This window comes from Phyllosticta citribraziliensis (genome assembly GCF_038025025.1).
Source record: "Phyllosticta citribraziliensis strain CPC 17464 chromosome Unknown J3D65scaffold_2, whole genome shotgun sequence".
In the NCBI taxonomy this organism is placed as follows: Eukaryota; Fungi; Ascomycota; class Dothideomycetes; order Botryosphaeriales; family Phyllostictaceae; genus Phyllosticta; species Phyllosticta citribraziliensis.
The window spans coordinates 1,593,191-1,610,197 of record NW_027117339.1 but is presented as its reverse complement, the minus strand read 5'-3'; the positions used below and the strand labels follow the sequence as shown (position 1 = coordinate 1,610,197).

At 54.9% G+C, this 17,007-nt stretch overlaps 4 protein-coding genes and 1 non-coding gene across 5 annotated transcripts; 1 reads left to right on the top strand and 4 right to left on the bottom strand.

Annotated features, from left to right (window-relative positions):
• Positions 1-6,334: 6,334 nt before the first annotated feature.
• Positions 6,335-7,064, top strand: J3D65DRAFT_614020 (uncharacterized protein). The gene is made up of 5 exons (XM_066799168.1): positions 6,335-6,419; positions 6,480-6,492; positions 6,563-6,649; positions 6,768-6,814; positions 6,865-7,064. The coding sequence occupies exons 1-5, from the start codon at positions 6,384-6,386 to the stop codon at positions 6,949-6,951; spliced, it is 270 nt and encodes an 89-aa protein (XP_066658802.1). The 5' UTR covers positions 6,335-6,383; the 3' UTR covers positions 6,952-7,064.
• A 219-nt stretch (positions 7,065-7,283) lies between these two features.
• Positions 7,284-7,368, bottom strand: J3D65DRAFT_t20. Its single transcript has one exon. It is a non-coding gene; the product is annotated as a tRNA-Gln (tRNA).
• A 467-nt stretch (positions 7,369-7,835) lies between these two features.
• J3D65DRAFT_218492 (uncharacterized protein) lies at positions 7,836-12,104 on the bottom strand. The gene is made up of 3 exons (XM_066794564.1): positions 11,761-12,104; positions 11,512-11,693; positions 7,836-11,443 (listed from the first exon to the last, which is right to left on the bottom strand). The coding sequence occupies exons 1-3, from the start codon at positions 11,852-11,854 to the stop codon at positions 7,943-7,945; spliced, it is 3,777 nt and encodes a 1,258-aa protein (XP_066658801.1). The 5' UTR covers positions 11,855-12,104; the 3' UTR covers positions 7,836-7,942.
• Positions 12,105-12,652: 548 nt separating this feature from the next.
• On the bottom strand, positions 12,653-13,785 carry J3D65DRAFT_218490 (uncharacterized protein). Its single transcript, XM_066794563.1, has 2 exons — positions 13,166-13,785; positions 12,653-13,112 (listed from the first exon to the last, which is right to left on the bottom strand). Exons 1-2 carry the CDS (start codon positions 13,662-13,664, stop codon positions 12,718-12,720), a joined length of 894 nt encoding a protein of 297 aa, XP_066658800.1. The 5' UTR covers positions 13,665-13,785; the 3' UTR covers positions 12,653-12,717.
• A 1,738-nt stretch (positions 13,786-15,523) lies between these two features.
• Positions 15,524-16,929, bottom strand: J3D65DRAFT_218356 (uncharacterized protein). Its single transcript, XM_066794562.1, has one exon. The coding sequence runs from the start codon at positions 16,487-16,489 to the stop codon at positions 15,833-15,835; it is 657 nt and encodes a 218-aa protein (XP_066658799.1). The 5' UTR covers positions 16,490-16,929; the 3' UTR covers positions 15,524-15,832.
• Between the last annotated feature and the right edge of the window lie 78 nt (positions 16,930-17,007).

Sequence of the window (17,007 nt, the reverse complement as noted above, 5' to 3'; positions counted from 1 at the left end):
CCATCCATTGCATTGCCCTTTGTCCTTCTATCAAACCTGACTCAACAACCACACGAGACGGGCATGCAAAACACCACCTCTCGTGTTTTCTAGCAGCTGCCATACCCACAAGCCAAGTCATGATGATGGCAATGACGATCGAAGACGGCCACCAAAAAACAAGACGCAAAGAAAGGAAAGAAAAAATCCACGACCATGGTCTGCTGAGGCGTGCCGCCACCCAGCCTCTCCCGCCCTTGGCTGCCAGCCACTCCCTTTTTTCCAACCGCAGCTTGCCTTCCCCTTTTCCACTCCTCGCCCTCACTCGCTCGACCATCCATCACGCCTCCTCAACGGAAAGCGCGCGTCCACACACCGCCGACGGATTTCTCCACCCAGCCAGCAAGCCAGCTAGCCCGTGAATCGGTCAATGGATGCGCCCACAACCGCCCCAGGCGGCCAACGTCCTGCGACGATCGCACCCATCGAGCGCCCTGCAGTCGACGCCTCTCTGCAGCTGGCGCCACAAGGCATCGCCAAGGCCGCCTGAAGGCCTTCTTCCAACTCGGGTTTCGTTGCAGTCATCATGTACCTACACGCGGCGGAAGCCGACTTCTCCCAAACAACCACGACGTCACTCGAGGTCCGAGGAGAGCAGTCGAGTGTTGACGTCGTAAAACCCTTCTACGCGCGCTTCCGTCTGTTCTAGCCTCTACCAGGTCACTGGTACTTGGATGACCGCCTAGGTCGAGGCGTCGAGCGAAGACGACGACGGCGGCCCAGCGCGCTGTTGTACCACTGACCGACAACCACCAAAGACAGCTACGCTACCTACGGCGCAGCGGTTGCGTCTGGCCCGGGTAAAATAATGCAATCCCTTGCCTTTTCGCCGCGCAGCCAGGCAAGCAGCTACGCGCACGTGCAAGTGACGTCGCGGGGCCAAGGGAGCTTGCTACTCTATGCACACTTACTCTCCTTCCACATCCAGCGCGTTATGTCCAGCCAGTTGCCCCCTTTGGTGCATCCAGTGCGGCACGAATGGCATGAGGACCATTCGTGATGGCCGCAGGACCCGCTCGATTGCTCGGCATCGGCGTCTGGATGGGAGAGGACAACCGTGGATTTGATTGAGCGTTGGGTTCATGTGTCTCTCATGCATGAACCCCGCAGTCTCCTCCTCGTGTGTTGTTGGGGAAAGCTGGGGAGTGGGGAAGAGAGGGCGCGCGCATACTCGCCGCCCCGTGCGTTTTTCTTCAAGGACAGACAGAGTCGAGACAAAAGGTAATGGTGTCGTGGTGCGTCTGGCGGGCATGTCAGAAAAGTAGGTAGCATGATGCCGAGACTTTTCAAGGACTCCTACTAACCAAGGATGGCCACAGTGTGCACTCGCCCATCTGCCAGTGCCCTTTGCATCCGGATCAGGTTTAATCCAAACAGCTTGGAATTGCCTGCAGAGAGAATATACACCACCCATTTTCAGATGCCCTTCTGCGTCAGATTTGCCGTGAGCGAATAAATGAAGTACAGGCTACCCAGGTAGAATGCAATCTACCTGTTCGGCGCGTCCCAGACCGTCCGTCGCCCGTCGCCGCCCGCATACGTCTCCCTGTCCGCGTATGTAGTTTTGACCCAGGAGCATCGGTGTAGGCGCTGTACATTCCAGCTACGTACCATACGCTTGCTACCCGACGCCATCATTCATCAACCCAACCAGTCTACTAACCATAGACGACAAGCACGGCGACACGCTGCCCGCCAAGCGTTGCGGCTTGACGCTCCAGCGTTGCTCCCAGTGACGCAATCTAAAGTGCCCGTTTGCCGGCCCAGCCAACAACTTACCTGCCACCGCGGCTATTGTTGGTTGGTGAGTACGTAGTGGTCAAGCGGCTGCCCACGTCTAAAGGTCGTGACGTACGTCTGCTGCCCAACCAGACTCTCATACAAGCCGTGAAGCAGTAGGCGAAGGTAGATATAGAGAACAAAAGGGAAGAGCCAACAGCCTCCCTTCAACACATCGTCATTGGTCAGTCTATTCACGTCACGATGCACGACACACCGACGAACGAACCCCCAAAAAGTCAATCTACACTTACCTCTTTGACTCTGGGCCTCTGCTCATCCTCGTCCTTTCTGGGCGGGCTTTTGCACTTCCCGCTCCCGCAATCGAGACCGCCTGCCAACCTTATCCCCGCCTCCCGCAGGCTTGCTGCTCTCCCGCCGACGTCTTCTTCGGCGCTCACTCTGCCCCTTTGAGTTGAGAGCGGGGTTGGCGGCGGCGGCGACGGCGGCGGCACGGGGAGACGGATGGGCCCGCGGCAAAAAGGTTTTGGCAGCCTCTCCCTTTCTCTTGGTCGTGGCTCTTTTGTTTGACTTTCCGCGGCTCCGAGTGCTTGCTCTCTCGGCGGGCGGAAGGCTCTCTCTCATGCGGCGATTGGCGTTTGGCGTGGACGGGTCGGCTCAAACCTGGTTCCGTCTGCCAGACGGCGCCGTTTTGTAGAAGAGACTGCTAGGCAAAGACAGCAAAGAACCTGCAGCTATCGTCGGAGACTTTTGTTTGATCGCGCGAGGCAGACAGGACAACAAACGTCGTTAGGAGCAGGTACGTTGCTGTGGGCTATTGGCAAACCTGCAGTGAGCCAGCGTACTCTAAACTGCTCGAGTCCTGCCCATTGAAATCAACCGGACAATCGATGTCTAACAGCACTCGTGTCCACAGCTCGTCGGAAGCGAACGCTGCGGCCCACAAAACTCTGCGCCCGGGAGCATTCATCGCATCACCGCGGGCCTGACGAAGGCCACGCGATTCTCACGGCTGACTTTTGGAACCTCGAGGGCATCGAGTTTGCTGGAGCTAAGATTTTGCCGTGGCGCCATTGTCCGCTGCGGAGCGGACCTTGGTGCTTCCCGGTCATCGATCAAAGCTAGCTGAGGAGGCTACGTGCCTGGTGCACTTGGTCAGGCAGAAGTACGCAGGCGTTCGGCTTTTGTGCAACATGGCGGTCGCTTCGTGGTGTGCGCTAACATGTACGCGAGGAGGCAGAGGATGGTAGATTTCCATGAGACGGGTCGTTTGCATCACTTGCGCCGAGATGTGTTGACGTCGGGCATGAGCCGACCGACAACAACCCAATTGGACTGGCGCGAGTACGGGGGCCGCGATAACTGCCGCAGCACTTGCTGTCTCGTCAGAATTGCGAGTGGTGATGTGCTCCGTCTTGCCTTGCAAAAGGTGGTGAGGGCGTGAGAAAGAGAAAATATCTCCCCTGGCCATGTAGCGATGTGCTGGCAAGCACCCACTCAAAGTCAAGGGTCCAGGGACACCCAGCAGAGTGGGACGGCAACAGAGCAGGGGGAGGCTGGCTCCCCTTCTCCTTGGCGCTATGGGCACCTTGATGGACGTCCGAGGATTGGGTGTGCAGGGATTGGCCTTGGAACAGTGCACGGGGTTGGTGCTGGGTGGAGTTGGAGTGCATGCACTTTCCCTTCACGCGAAAGAGTCGTACGAGCTGCGCTTATTTTCTCTCGCATCGGCCGTTGAGTCTCCGTCGTTGAGCGCGCCGGCGCTTTTCGTCCGCGAGAAGTGGGAATTTTTTTCTGTTGTCCAAGAAGTGTTTCATACAGCAACTCAATTGCTATTGTCGCTAGCAGGGGTACGATACTGCGGGTGTTGGATTCGTGCTGGACTTTTCCTCCCGCTCCCTATTTGGGATTTTTATAGCACTCCCCCTGCCAAAATTGAAGCAGCTGGACCCTAGTCATTGTTTCTCCCGCTGTCGTCTCGTCTCGTCTTGTCTCGTTTCGCCTTGTCAGCTTGCGTTGCCGTGATGCTCCACGTTTGGCGTGGGGAGCGCAAGTTGGCTATAAGCCCGGCTCTCGGGCACTTACAGGCAATGCCATGAAGCGGCCAAAGCGGACACGATGGATAAAGAAGCCTTTTACTTCTCGCTTGGCGCTGCCACTGTTGTAGCTGGCACATCCGGCGAGCGTCTCCCGCAATTAGATGGTCTCAGCCTTGTCGTGTTCATCTCAAATCCACGAGCTCATTCTGATAAACTTTGAGCTGGATCCGTGGTGCAAACACCGCAAGACCTGAATGACAGTGCTGTGAAACAGTGGAGCGTTGCAGGTACAAGCAAACCGCGCGTTCGTCTTGAATGCAGAAGGCCAGCGGGGCCATGGACTGATTTTCCCGGCTTTACTTGCACTGGCTGCGCGTTCGCAAAGTGACAGAGCCGCCCGCCAGTCTTTTCGATCCCACGAGGCTCCGCTGAATAGATTGACTGGCCATTGCGCGCAATCACAGTGCGGAGTAGCGAGCGGAGCAATTTTCGCGCAGGTCGTTTCTGCCAACAGGAAGCTCCGCTTGCGCCAAGCACTCTCATGCCTGCTCCAGCTGCGTGTCGCATGGTTTCCAAATTCCCTTTGCTCTTGATCCACAGGGCACACCGTCTTTAAAGAGTCACGAGGACCACGGTCGAGTTCCTCCATCGGGGCATGACGCGGAAACCGGCGCGACGGAAGCGCTTTTTTGCGGTCACAAACGGTGCGGTGGGGACGACGAGCGGGCTGGGGTTCGGTTCACGCAGTCACTCGCCCGGCCAGGCGGCCGAAGCAATGATTTTCGAAGATGGCAGAAGTGGAAGCGGACAGAAGATCGGCTGTGGGGTTTTGCATGCCCGCGAAATACGATGGGCGGTTGATGTCCGTGGAGCAAAGGAGTCGAAGGTCCGAAGTGTGCGACAGGGAGGGAGACACGGAAGGAGCTCGGGCCGCTTGGTCGCTTCGGCATCCCGTGTGGCGGTGCAATGATGCTATTTTTGTCCCCTCCCTCCTTGGACGCTACCTCCCAACCTCGAGTTGCAAATATTACTGCACCGCCATCGTCGTATCGTGTGCGGTCACCTTGGACACAATCTTGACCAGACTCCGAGTCCGCCTGTGTGATAGATCGCCACGAAGTCGTATTTTGTTTTCTGACCGAAATGATGCCACACCCGACATCCCTCCGGAGTCCCGCGCGTGGAACAGAAGCCGACAGCAATCCTCGACGATCCACGAGCTGCAGGTACCGTTGATCGCAAGTGGCAAAAGGTCAGACCCGTTACAAGTATCAGGGCATGTGAGACGAGGCACACGGACACAAATGACGTACACGGAGAGGGTTTCGAGATAAGACATCGTGACAGTATCTTGCCGGCACGAACGATTTGATATTGATCCGAGATGCGCATAGCCAAAGATGGCATCGGGCCCCAAATAACTGCTAGGCGACGTCCAGAAAAGGTAGGTTGGTTGACAGTGTCATTCAATGACATCACCCTTTTTTCTTGAGTCTTGATTTTCCCATACTAAGAACACAGCGTGCTGGAAATAGTTCAGCGGTCAGGAGAGATGGTGGAAGTGTGTATCGGGAGAAGAGGAGGATGATCGAGGATGATCAACCCAGGGCATACGGAGACCGCGTCTTCTTTGCGGGTATGTCCAAAATCAACTAGGCATGCTGGAAGGCTGTCTCCATCGTCCAGGCATGAATCGTTGCGGACCTGACAAAACTCGCCTCTGAGTTTCTCAAGTTGCTTCAAATCACTGTACCCGCCTGGTCTGTCATGTTTTCCTTATGAGATCATACTGAGAGTCCTGCATGTCTACCATCATCAAAATTACAAGTGGCAAAGTCAAACAACTTTTCGAGCATTTTCAGTGCTGCCATGTTGTTTCTTCGGGTTGGTTCCTGATTCTACGTCCGGCATGGAAATTCAGTACCTGGCAAGCCAACTTCCAAAGACTGGAAACAGAAAACTTATGTTCCGCTTTGGTGCTCATCGTGGTGATACAGGCTTTCCACATAGCAGTTAGAATTGTGTTTTCTTTCAACATTCTGTGCCAGCGTCACCAGTCCTTTTCAAATCCCGCAGGGCCCAAAGCTTGGGTATACAATTCGTTGCACGCACAACAACAAGCAGCACGAGTATCGAGTATTCATACTCGTCAACAGGCTATGAACACGAAGTATTTGAGCACCGTCGAAAGATAAATATGAGGAACCTTCAACCTCATCTCACAGGAGAAGAATTTGTTCCTTGCCCTTTTTCACAAAACCTTGGCAGCTTGGTCAATCTTTCGCATTTCCGTCATCATGCGCAAACCCTCAAACGACGGAATGGAGACTTCTTTGTCCAATTGGAGAGGAATTTCGATAAATGCCACAGCAAAGCTTGACGTCGAGAAGATGGTGCGCAGAGAGCAGGATGTGCCGAAAAAGGTAGGCGCGGTCGCTTATTGTTGCCCTGATGATCAGCGACGTCGCCGCAACATGTTCACTGACTGCTGCTGCCTGTCTATGTCAACAGCACCACGCATCCTCAAACACCACCACCTGCAACAAACCTGAGAAAGAAAAAACGATGTCGACGCCGCTGGATCGTCTCACCCACTCCAGAGTAAGTATATCATCTCGGCCGGCAAATTCTTCAACCGGTCCATCTGACACGCCGTTCTAGGGAGCATTCCTGAGTAAATACCGCAACCTCCACTGCCCTTCTTGGCTGCCAAAGACAAGCATCTCTGACAATTCTGCGTGCAGCTTTCGCGGGCATCATCACTGCAACCACGGCATGGATGATCTGGGGCAACGGCGACATGTTCCCGCGAGAGCCCGATCCGACTGGAGGTAGGTAAATATTGTTCTGGTGAAACCCGCCCAGCCCAGCCCCAAATTCCATATTCTATATCCGTTTGCACCGACGAATCAAGTGTCGGCTTTGCTCACGCTCCGTGACTTTTTCCAGATCCTGAAGACTGGACCACGTCGGCGCTGAAGAGATGGCTCAACAATGTGCGTGTGACGCCGCATCGCCGTGAGTCCGAATCGCTAACGTCGCGCAGCGCAACCTCTTGCCCAACCACGCGGCGTCAAGGGAGGAATTGTTGGAGCGCGTCAAGGCGAACATGCGGCCGCCACCTGGGCAGTAGAAGAACGCTGGAACAGAGTCAGAGGAGACCTACCCTGGTTGAAGCCGTTGGATGAAGAAGGGCTCGAAAACGGGGAAACGACACTCAAATTGAAAGTCCTCTCGTTCTCTCTGACTGCTCTCTCTCGATCGTCATACTCGTTTGCATGCATGAGGTGGCCGACAATCAGGCGTCGTGATGGCGCATGTCTTGGACAAGTGCGGCCCTTGATTGCTCTGTCCCACCGCGCGGCCAGCAAACAAAAAAATTCTGCACAGTGACATCTTGATGCCCTGTCCCGTCTACAACAATGACAGGATCCCAAAACAGCGAAATGCAAAACGAATAGCGTAAGGTCGTACCCGGGATCGAACCGGGGTTGCGGGAATTTTCCAAAGAGCTCAGAATCCCGAGTGCTAGCCACTACACTATACAACCTTGAGAATGAAACTTACTTGTAAAATATATATACTACTTTGTTTTTCCCTGCGACCTTCAAGCTTGCAATAGTACATTCACACTGTCGGTAAATTCGCAGTGAGACGTTAATAAACGCTCCAGTCGATCGGAGGAAATCCGGTGACAGAGCCTCTGGTTGGACCGGAAGCAGAGCCAACCAGAAAGCGCATGAGCGCGCGACACTCCACCACGTGAACGACGACGACAACAAACAAGCTACACAAAGAAACCCCGCGATGCTTGATAGATTCGAGAAATGCTGCTTGTAATTGTCGTCTAGAATCAAGTTTACGGAGAAAGACAGTAAGGCTGCGTCAATCGCCGGTACCTGCGACAGCATGTTCAAATTGCCCGCTTCTCACTAAACAAAGACCCCTTTTTCCAACGCCAATCTGTCGGTTTGGTTACGTACAGACACAGAAGGAAAAGACCGTGGAAAAGGCCTGCTTCGCTGAACGCTGCAACCATCGGCGACCAGCGCGCTCAAACGGGAAGGAGAAGATGTCGACGGGTCTAAGGAGGCAACACAAACGCACCACGACACATCAGCTCCTTATTTGCCAATCCAGCTTCTGGGCTCGGCCATGACCGACCTGGCCCGCTTGACGTGGTCGCGCCCACCAACTCCATCCAAAGCCTTGACGAGCCTCTCCCTGGCGCCATCGAGCCGCACGGCGCCGTCGACTTTGCGCTCAACTTCTGCCTCCACGGCCTCAACGCCGCTTTTCGCTTGCTCTTCCAGTTTCGTCTTCTCCTCTTTCGACAGCCCATCAACCGTGGCCTTGTCCACCTTCACAACACCCTCTTTGTGCCTCACCTCTTTCGTCACGTCTCCATTCTTGCGTATCAGCAACGCCAGCTCCTGCGTCCATGCCTCGATCCCCTTGGCCACATCGTCCAGGACCTTGGCCCCCAGCTCTCCGCGCGGGTTCTTTTCTGTGGCCAGCTCTTCCAGCACGCTGGCCACTGAATCCATCCATTCTCCGGCTTTAGAACGGCTCAGGTCAACCCACTGGCCACACCGCTGGTCAATGCCCTTGGCTAGCTCGAGCGCTTCCTTGGACGCGCGCAACGCCGCCTCCGCTTGCGCATGTCCAAAGTGCGATTCGAGTGCCTTGAGCTTGGCTTGGTCACCCGCTGCATTCGCCGGTGCAAAAGCAGCGCGCGCATACCGAGCATCGCGGGCAGATATGGCAGCGGCGACAAGGGCATGACGAGCAGCAAGGAATGAATGGATCGAGCAAAGAATTCCGGCGCAAGTGGAAAGAGTCGGTGGGTTGGCCAAGTACGAATCTGCCGATGTGGACGAGGTCGACGCCTCGGGGGTGGACGAGTCATTTTTCAAACGCTGCTCAGCAGCCGTGGCAGCGGCATCTAGCTCCTCGAGTAGCTGCATGGCCACGCCAATGTCGTCGTGCAGGCGGGCGTACGACTTGTCAAAAACTTGTGTGGCATACTCTTCGTAGAGACCATGCTCCTCGTCTCGGATCCTCGCGGCCTCGGCCTGCTTCTCGTCCTTTTCGCGCTCCTTCAATTGAGCGAAAGTGATTTCGTTGTCGTCGAAGAGTTCGTCATTAAGACGAGAGGCCTTATCCTGCCGCTCTTGCCGCTCGGCTTCGAATTTCTCACGCTTGTCTCTTTCTTGTGACCCAAAGGCTAGCCGAATGGACCTCAAAAATGGCTCAGAATCTGGAATGGCAGACAGAGTCGAGTTGACGTGGTGTACGAGGGGATGCTCCCCCGAGTTCTGGGTCCTTGGTAGGTTCTCCAACAATGATTTGAGGCGTGACATGGTGGTCTCCGTCGCGGGCGTAGAGTTAGGCGCCTTCGAAGACGGTCCAGGTGTGGAAGACTTGGGCCGCGGAGCCAAAGGCATTGGGAACATGTTACTGGTGCCCTCATCCATGTTCTCTGGTGAAGCCACAAATGCACGAAGTGGTTCCTTTGAGCCCTGCTCGGCTGTGTCGGTCTCAAACGTTTTGTATTTGAGTGGAGACGGAGCCACAGTCGAAGATTCGTCAGCTTTGGAACTTGTTGGTGTAGACAGGGGCGGTTGACTCGAAGTCTCGCTGTTAGCAGCCGAATTGGCGTTGGTATTCACGGCTGATTTCGAGACCTCAACAGGCCTATTCGCCCCAAAAGGCGGCCGAGGAATGATCGGTCTTCCACCAGGGCTGTACTCCTCGTCGTCTTCATCAATCCGTTCGATCGGAGTAGTTGGAATGTCGAGAGTAGTCTTTGGACCACGCTGTCCATGGATGGAATTCTTCACCATTTCGCTTTCATGAGAGCGCGCCTCCGTGTGTCCTACATCCGAACCACCCTCATCGAATCTGAGAGACTCTTCCCAAGGAATGGGAAGGTTACGAAGCTCCGACTCGCACATAACAAACTCTATGAATGCTTTCCGCTTGTCTGGGCCATCCGGCGCAAAAGATTCGTCCCTCAGTGCCTGGATGTAGTTGTCAAGCGAATCCTGATACCAGTCATCAAGATCTGGAACGACATCTTTGGCTCGGAGTTTCGGAGCTGAAGGCTTGGGGTTCAACAGGGACGGCTTTGGTCTTGGACTTCGCGAAGCCTCGTCCCGGGCAGCCTGAAGGGCGGCAATGGTTGGTTTCGGCGATAAAGTCGAATTCGGCGCAAGCTTGCTTGACTCTCCACCGGGCACTGTCTTTGTACTCGCGCCAACATGATTGGCACGGTCCACAGGATTTGGCTTTGAATCCACCCCAAGCGGTTGAACCTTTGGCTTTGGATTGGAAGACGACTGAACTTTCTGGGAGTGGGCGAGCGAATCAGATCCCTGGGATGAACCATTCGCGATCGGTTCAGCTGGAAGCTCATGCATGACCAGTCCATTCTTGCCGCCACCTGCAGGTTTGATCTTGCCAAAATAATCACTGGCTGGTAGCTCGACAGGCCCCTTGTCGTACTTCTCAGAGTTTTCCACGTCATCAGTTGAAGTTGTTGGCCCATAGTATTCCCAGTCGGAAGGAGCGCCTCCGCCAAGGGCCGATGCGCTTGTTCTTCCCTCTGTTGCTATCGACGAAGTCCTTTGAGATTTTTCGCTTGACACGCTCGACACGCTGCTGCCACGAGCAAGCCCCTTCTTCAAAGAGAAAGGTGTCGGCGAATCTACCAAAGGCGAGACTGGCCGGTTCGAATTGGAGAGACTCTTGCGTCGTCTGGGAAGATTCGGGGACATGCCGGACGAACCAAAGCTGGGTGCACCAAAGCTTTGTCGTCTTTGTTCATGGGACGACGAGGGCCGTCCGTCGTATTCTTGAAGCCTCCATGCAGCGGGATTAGGAAAATTCGACGTCTCAGGATATGGCAAAGAGTTTGAGCTCGTGGCAGTCGTGCTGGGAGAGGTTGTTGGGATCGACATGGATCCAGAACGAGCGTAACTACTCTGCTGAGAAGCAGCCGGATTTGCAAAACCTGGCTGCTGTTTTGCGACGCTGGCTCCGTTCGAACCAGATGATAGACTGTGACTGGAATGATGCCAAAGGTTTTGTCTCGACGAATTCGGGTTCGAATTGTTGGAACCCGTTCTATGAGCATGGCGTCCAACACCATCCGCAACGTCCACTGGCGAGCTCACAGCATACTCCGAGGCAGGTGGTGCTTGCCCAGGCTGAGCGTATTCGGGTACGTATTTGGACTTGCTGCGGGCTGGAAGGGGAGGTTTGGGAGGTTGATACTGTGTAGGTGCGCCCTGGGGAGAGTGGTCGGAGCTGTAATACGGATTTGTATTGCTCGCAATCTCGGAGTTGTAAGGTGTCGGCTGATGCTGCAGAGTGGAATGCCTACTCGGCGCAGAATGTCCATTGAAGGCGGAAGAATGGCCATGGTGCTGTTGGGAAGATGGCGCACTTGCAATCGTCGCAGCATGCGTTGGTTGATTCAAGGTTTGAGACCTTGCGGGCGGGTAAGGTGGAGGTGGCGGATAGTTTGTGCCCGTGGGCGGACTATGTCGAAAAGGCTGACCGGCGGCGGCACTTGTTCTGTTCCAGTTGCTTTGTTGCGCAGAGTAATGTGGCACGGAGGACTATGTTTCGCCGCAGTGTGGAATTAGCAAACAGTGTCAGATTCAGTCAAATTGAGATTCGAATTTACCGGAGCTTGAGGCACTGGCTGTTGAAGAGAGCCTTGCCGATATGATTTGACATTGTAGGCTGGAGCACCTGCGTGGTGATTTGGAGGATGTGGTGGTGGAGGCGGAACTGGAGGCGGAGGAGGGAGATCAGCGCGACCTCGCGCATGCGGACTTTGGCCATGATAGGGGTCTTGAATAGGACCTTTGGAGCTGATAAGTCTTGTGGACTCGGGAGTTTCCAGCGCAATATTTTGCAACGTTATACCCACCTCCGTTGATGGGGCCTGTAGCAGACCTCACGTTGGAGTATGCAGCCGCCGGCTGTTGATCTGAAGCTTGCGCATTTCCGTAGAATGGTTGCATGGTGAAGGCGAGAGGGTGGCTAGGAGGAGCGCAACTTGGGCTCCAGCTCCCGTCGACAAGGCAGCGCGCTGCAGCCGGACTGATGCGGGGATGTCCTTCGCGACGGCACGATGCTCAGAACGGAAGGTACAGAGTGGAGACAGCGACGACCGGACATGAGCCAAAAACCCACTTCAGCGCACACTGAAGAGATGGAAGAGATGCCAAAGAAGCGAAAGATGAAAACGGCAGGAAGCTGGAAAGATAGCTCCCGTCCGTCTGCAAAAGTCAGCGGCAGGTGACGTACCTTAGCGCGCGCGCGGGCGGGATCTTAGACCAACCTTCTTGAAGCTCTTGGCCGCGGGTACCGCGACTCAGAAAATATAATGCCAAACGGTTGAGCTTGGAGCTGAACCGTAGAGCTGTACCGAAGACGCTGCTTTCCTTGAAGTCCTAACGGCTGCCCTTTTTGACCAAGGCCAAGTTGTCAGAGGTGCGCCGTTGTCATTTCCGCCAGGCTTCCGGGCTGGCGGTAGTCTTTCCGCCCTTGCTCCCACGACCAATCACTGTCGCCCATTCAGCCATGGTGAAACCAGCCGTCTTTGACAGCACTATCAATTCTGTGCGGCTGAACATCAACCTCTTCCAATTCAAACGCTCCTTCACCTCGCCGAGGGAGGCTTTTCATGCTGTAGTCCTTGTGTCAATCATGAGCATGCCATTATTGCCGTTGAGCCGGAAAGCGTCTTCATGACTGACAGCGCATCAATCATTATTAGTCTGGGGGAAGCTATATTACATGTCGTATGGTGAAGTAGGTAAAGAAGGAATGCCCAGACTCTCAACGCGCCACATGAAGGGTTTGCTGGCTTCAGCTTTGCCAATTACCTGGCCCTCTGCTCAGCGCAGAACTTGAGAAAGACCCCGACATCTTTGGTTATCTCGTCTGGCAATTTCCACTTCTGCACTGCGAGCGGAATTGCTCCCTTCGCATCGCTGGAAGCCGCCATGAGCCACGAGACATCTCCTAAATCGGTCTTTTTTACTCGCTCGACGCTGACGTATTCACCTCGGACAGTCGTCTTCTTTTTCAACGCGCTGTCCCCGTCGCGCTTGTTTCGGCCGTTGATGTAGAGCACTTCGGCTTCGGGAAAGTCTGACAGGTCGACCGGGACTTGGACGACCACAAAAGAGTCGGATGAGGTGTTTGCCGTGACGATGAGTTGAGCAAACGCTCGATGGTTGAGAGGAAATGGAAGTTGATATGCCATTTCGTAAACTGCACTGACGTCAAAATCGTGTCGCAATCCACAAATGAACGAAACAACCTACTTTGCATCGTTATGTCCGTGTAGCCGCCGCCAACACTGCGGCCAGTGACATTCATCAGATCACTCCAATCGGCGACCAAGTGCGCGTCGAATATTGACGGCATATAAGTCATCTCATTCGTAGCATGATTTTGCTTCAATCCAAATTCAAACTCGTCAAAAGTCGCGGTTCCAGCCGCCGCCTTGTCTTCGTGGATGCTGAGCCGCGCAAACCAAGTTTCGCCTTTTGCGTCCAGGTGGGGGAGTTCGTCTTTCTTCATATCTCGTGCCAGTATCCGGACCTTGGCATCGGCCGGCGGTGCCATCTTTTCGGCGCCTGATTTGAACGTCTCAGGAACGACTTCCTCGGAAAATCTGACGCCATCGTCGAGGACATCTCTGAGGAACTGGAAGAGGTCGACCGAGTTGGAAGAGGTCGGTCGTATGATTGGATGAGGCGGGAGGTCCTGCGATTTGAGGGCGCGCAGGCGAATTAGGCGACTTGGTGATGCGTGGGCCATGGTCTTCTCTCGAGTGTCTGGGGGAGGCCAGGGAGGACAATTTTCAATCGAGCTAAATCATCGTCAAGCTCGCCGTGGGGATAATAATAGGCAGGCAGGGCTCGAGGCACAGATCAAGTCAACGCGTAACGGCGAATGGGACGAGGAATTCGCTAGTGAGGTTGCGAAACGGCATTTGCGTCAGCAGCGCCAAAGAAGCTGATATACGGAATTGAGGACCGCGAGAGGAGTTCAATCTGGAGGATGCGACATGATAATGACAGCCGTCCCCGCCGGATGTGGGCCGTCGCGCTGCGAAAAGCAGAGCTCGGGGCCGCAGCCCATTCTGAGGCGCGACCGGAGATGAGAGACGCGGGAGAGCACGAGGTAGTTGCAGCAGCTGTAGGAGGGGAAGCTTTCCGAACGGGCTTAAGTCAAAGACAAGCTGATGGAGTGCGAAGCCAAAGTGAAGTACATGTCGGTGCGGGATGCCGTCGGCCTTGCAGTAGGCTGCGCCCGCCAGATCAGGCGGGCACGCGCTCAACCGAGAGACGTGTACCTCTACCCCACGAGTCATGATATATTGGTTGTTTGTTTCCAACTCCACTGTGTTGCTCCTTTTCAAAATCATGATGGACATTTGACCGAGCAGTAAACCACGGTCAATACTCCTGTTCCTCACTGTGTTCCATGTCGGTGAGCGGGCGCGCATTAGGCAATGTAGCACATGTCCACAACATATATCAGCTGGCATGTGCTCGTCAGCCTCGTTTCCGCGCTCACACAGCAGTGCTCATCGAACATGGCACAGCAGTCTGCAGGGGAACCGAGCATGGCACGCTCTCTGATGGCTGACGGGATCGCTGCCAACCTTTGCGTCCGCATCACCATCTTCGTACCCGCCACCGACAAGAGCGCCTTTGCTCCCCCACGTCACGAGCCCACATCTGAGCGTGGGAGTAACATCCAGAACCGCCAGCGACTCCCGGAAGCTCACCGGCCCTGCTTCATCGCCACAGAATCAGGTCGGTCAGGCCAACGACCCAGATCCAAGAAAGCCCCCAGCGGTTCTTCCCCCCCTCCATCGACTACGGCTTGATCTACAAGGCCTTGTCTTGGGGAATCCAGTTTTTGTCAAAAGAGCACACCCCCTCCATCGCAATCGTCGATGTGCAGTGAAAAGCGGTCCCTAGTAGCCCAAAAATCCCACATGTTAAACTTTGGAGCCTTACGGTCCCGAGCTCTCAAGGTAACTGCCGGCCGGCCATTCTCTCATAGCGACGTAATCATGTTGCAACCAAAAAATCTCAGCAAGCCACCACGGACAAAAGTCTTGTGGAGCACCAGGAAGCGCGCAGATACGGGTATAATGTATGTGTGAACGTTCGCAGTAAGAGGTGCCGCCTGATCAAGAAGAGGCTGCGCTGAAGACGAGCACGAGGCGCGGCGGCAACAACCTTGTCTTCGATACGCGAGACACATTCCTTGCCTCGAATCACAACGTCAGCGCCACGACCAACGGCCGTACCAAAGATATTCCAAAAGTTGGTTTTCGGGTCACACCGCAGCATTCTGTATCTCGAGCAAAGAGTGATCCCCTGCTTCTCGAGTGGTGTTTGCTGCCCGCCTCTTCATCAGGGAACCGCTGCCGTCACTGGGGAAAGGCTGCAAAAAAGTATAAAACGCGCAAAATGATACCGAAAGTGCTCTGCCAAACAAAAAACACACAAACAATCAAGTCTAGAAAGCCATGAAAACAAACCAACAACACTAGCTCGTGCCCCAAAGAACCAACCCTTTTGATGCCTTGACATCATCATGGCCGTATGCAAACCGTCATCACGTAGCAACGTCGGGATGTCGTGACCAAATGAAAAGTGAAAAGAAACGAGGCTCATGCCAAATGACCCAAAGAGAAAAGAAAATCTTGCCCGTCGTGAATCTCCCCTCCAAAAGTTTTGTTTCTTTTTTTCGCCGACCGCTTCCTTCTCTCCCCAAGCCCAGCGAAGTCTACCTTGGTCCGACTCACGACCTCCTCCGCAATCCCCGATGTCTCGATAACCACGAGTCGAGGCCTCGGAATCGGCATTACGCTTCTTTTCCTCGGATTCGCGCATCCATGCAGCGGGGGGAGCACAGGTGCGACGTGGATGCGCGTGGAGGGCTGCAGCGGGGGCACCACTCGCATGTCAGGCGCGAAATTGTCGTCGTTCTGGCCCCAAGTAATTGGCGTGTCCGGTTTTCTCGTCGTAAAGCAAAGTCGTGTTGTCTTGTTTGCTCTTTTCGCGCACGCTAAGACGTTCGCTCGTCCGCTGGTCGCCCGCGTAGGTCGACAAGCGGAGAGATATCGCGCATGCGACTGGCTGCGGCGGTGGGAAAGTTGTCGACGTCGCTCGTCGTGAGGTGTAAGCGCGACAAAAAGAAAGGAAGAAAGGTCGTGATCTGTCCCGTAGTCGGTCCCCCTCTCCCCGGATCTTCTCTCCATCATCCAACTCCATCACTCGAAGACCCACTGGCCATTTGATCCCAAACGCAACCTCTTGCTTCCTGACCTCCGCTCTCCCCCTCCCCAAAAGACAAGAATCAAATACCTGGCTGATTCTGCCAACAATGACCGGTGCGTTCTCGCACAGTAGCATTGGCTCGGCAGCACCCATCAGACCTGCCGAGACCGAGCCACAAACGCGAGACCGTGGACCAGTATAGTTGTGGTGATGGGTTGTGGGACCCATTTTTAATAAGGATAATATTTCCCCAATACTCTTTCTCTTTGCTTCTCTTCTTTCGTTCGTGTTGGAAGACGTCGCCTGGCACTCGGCCTCAGCCCCGACCCTTTCCTCATCCATTGCCACGCCTCGAAAGGCGCCTTGTCGGAGAAGAAGCGAGATTGAGAGGCAGGGCGTGAAAGGGCCAAGCGAGTCAAAGGTCCGGCAGGAGAGGAAGGACAAGAGGAGGGGGAAGAGAGGGGAGGACAAGACGACAGAACCCTCCACAGACAGACAAGATGGCCTCGCCCCCCAACAGACCAATTCCCCACCATACCCCTACCCCGAAAGGCAGAGACCCAAAGCTCTTCTCGCCACCTTCCGCCTTTTCGGGTCCAAATAAACAAGATTAAGTTTTGCGCGCGAGCGCGACGCGGGAACCAAGCGCGAAAAGCCAATGTGCGCAGGCGAAATGCGCCCGTCGACCGGATGCGTCGTCGCGGCACACACTGTGGTCGTCATTACCAAAAATCAGGCTTTCCCGAATACCGTTTCCCAATGCTCTTGATGTTCATCTGCTGCCCTCCGTTCGATGGCGAGGTGACCTGGCTGGCGGACGCAAAGTGCGGCTTGCGTCCGGTTGTTGTTGCGCCTGCTAG

Bases quoted from the DNA above. Each gene is read 5' to 3' on its own strand.
- J3D65DRAFT_218492 (XM_066794564.1), bottom strand. From the start codon at position 11,854: ATGCAACCATTCTACGGAAATGCGCAAGCTTCAGATCAACAGCCGGCG. The intron at 11,694-11,760 runs GTGGGTATAACG...TCAGCTCCAAAG, and splicing joins TACAGGCCCCATCAACGGAG to GTCCTATTCAAGACCCCTAT. The intron at 11,444-11,511 runs GTAAATTCGAAT...GGCGAAACATAG, and splicing joins AGCCAGTGCCTCAAGCTCCG to TCCTCCGTGCCACATTACTC.
- J3D65DRAFT_218356 (XM_066794562.1), bottom strand. From the start codon at position 16,489: ATGGATGAGGAAAGGGTCGGGGCTGAGGCCGAGTGCCAGGCGACGTCT.
- J3D65DRAFT_218490 (XM_066794563.1), bottom strand. From the start codon at position 13,664: ATGGCCCACGCATCACCAAGTCGCCTAATTCGCCTGCGCGCCCTCAAA. The intron at 13,113-13,165 runs GTAGGTTGTTTC...ACGTCAGTGCAG, and splicing joins CACGGACATAACGATGCAAA to TTTACGAAATGGCATATCAA.
- J3D65DRAFT_614020 (XM_066799168.1), top strand. From the start codon at position 6,384: ATGTCGACGCCGCTGGATCGTCTCACCCACTCCAGA. The intron at 6,650-6,767 runs GTAGGTAAATAT...GACTTTTTCCAG, and splicing joins AGAGCCCGATCCGACTGGAG to ATCCTGAAGACTGGACCACG. The intron at 6,815-6,864 runs GTGCGTGTGACG...AACGTCGCGCAG, and splicing joins TGAAGAGATGGCTCAACAAT to CGCAACCTCTTGCCCAACCA.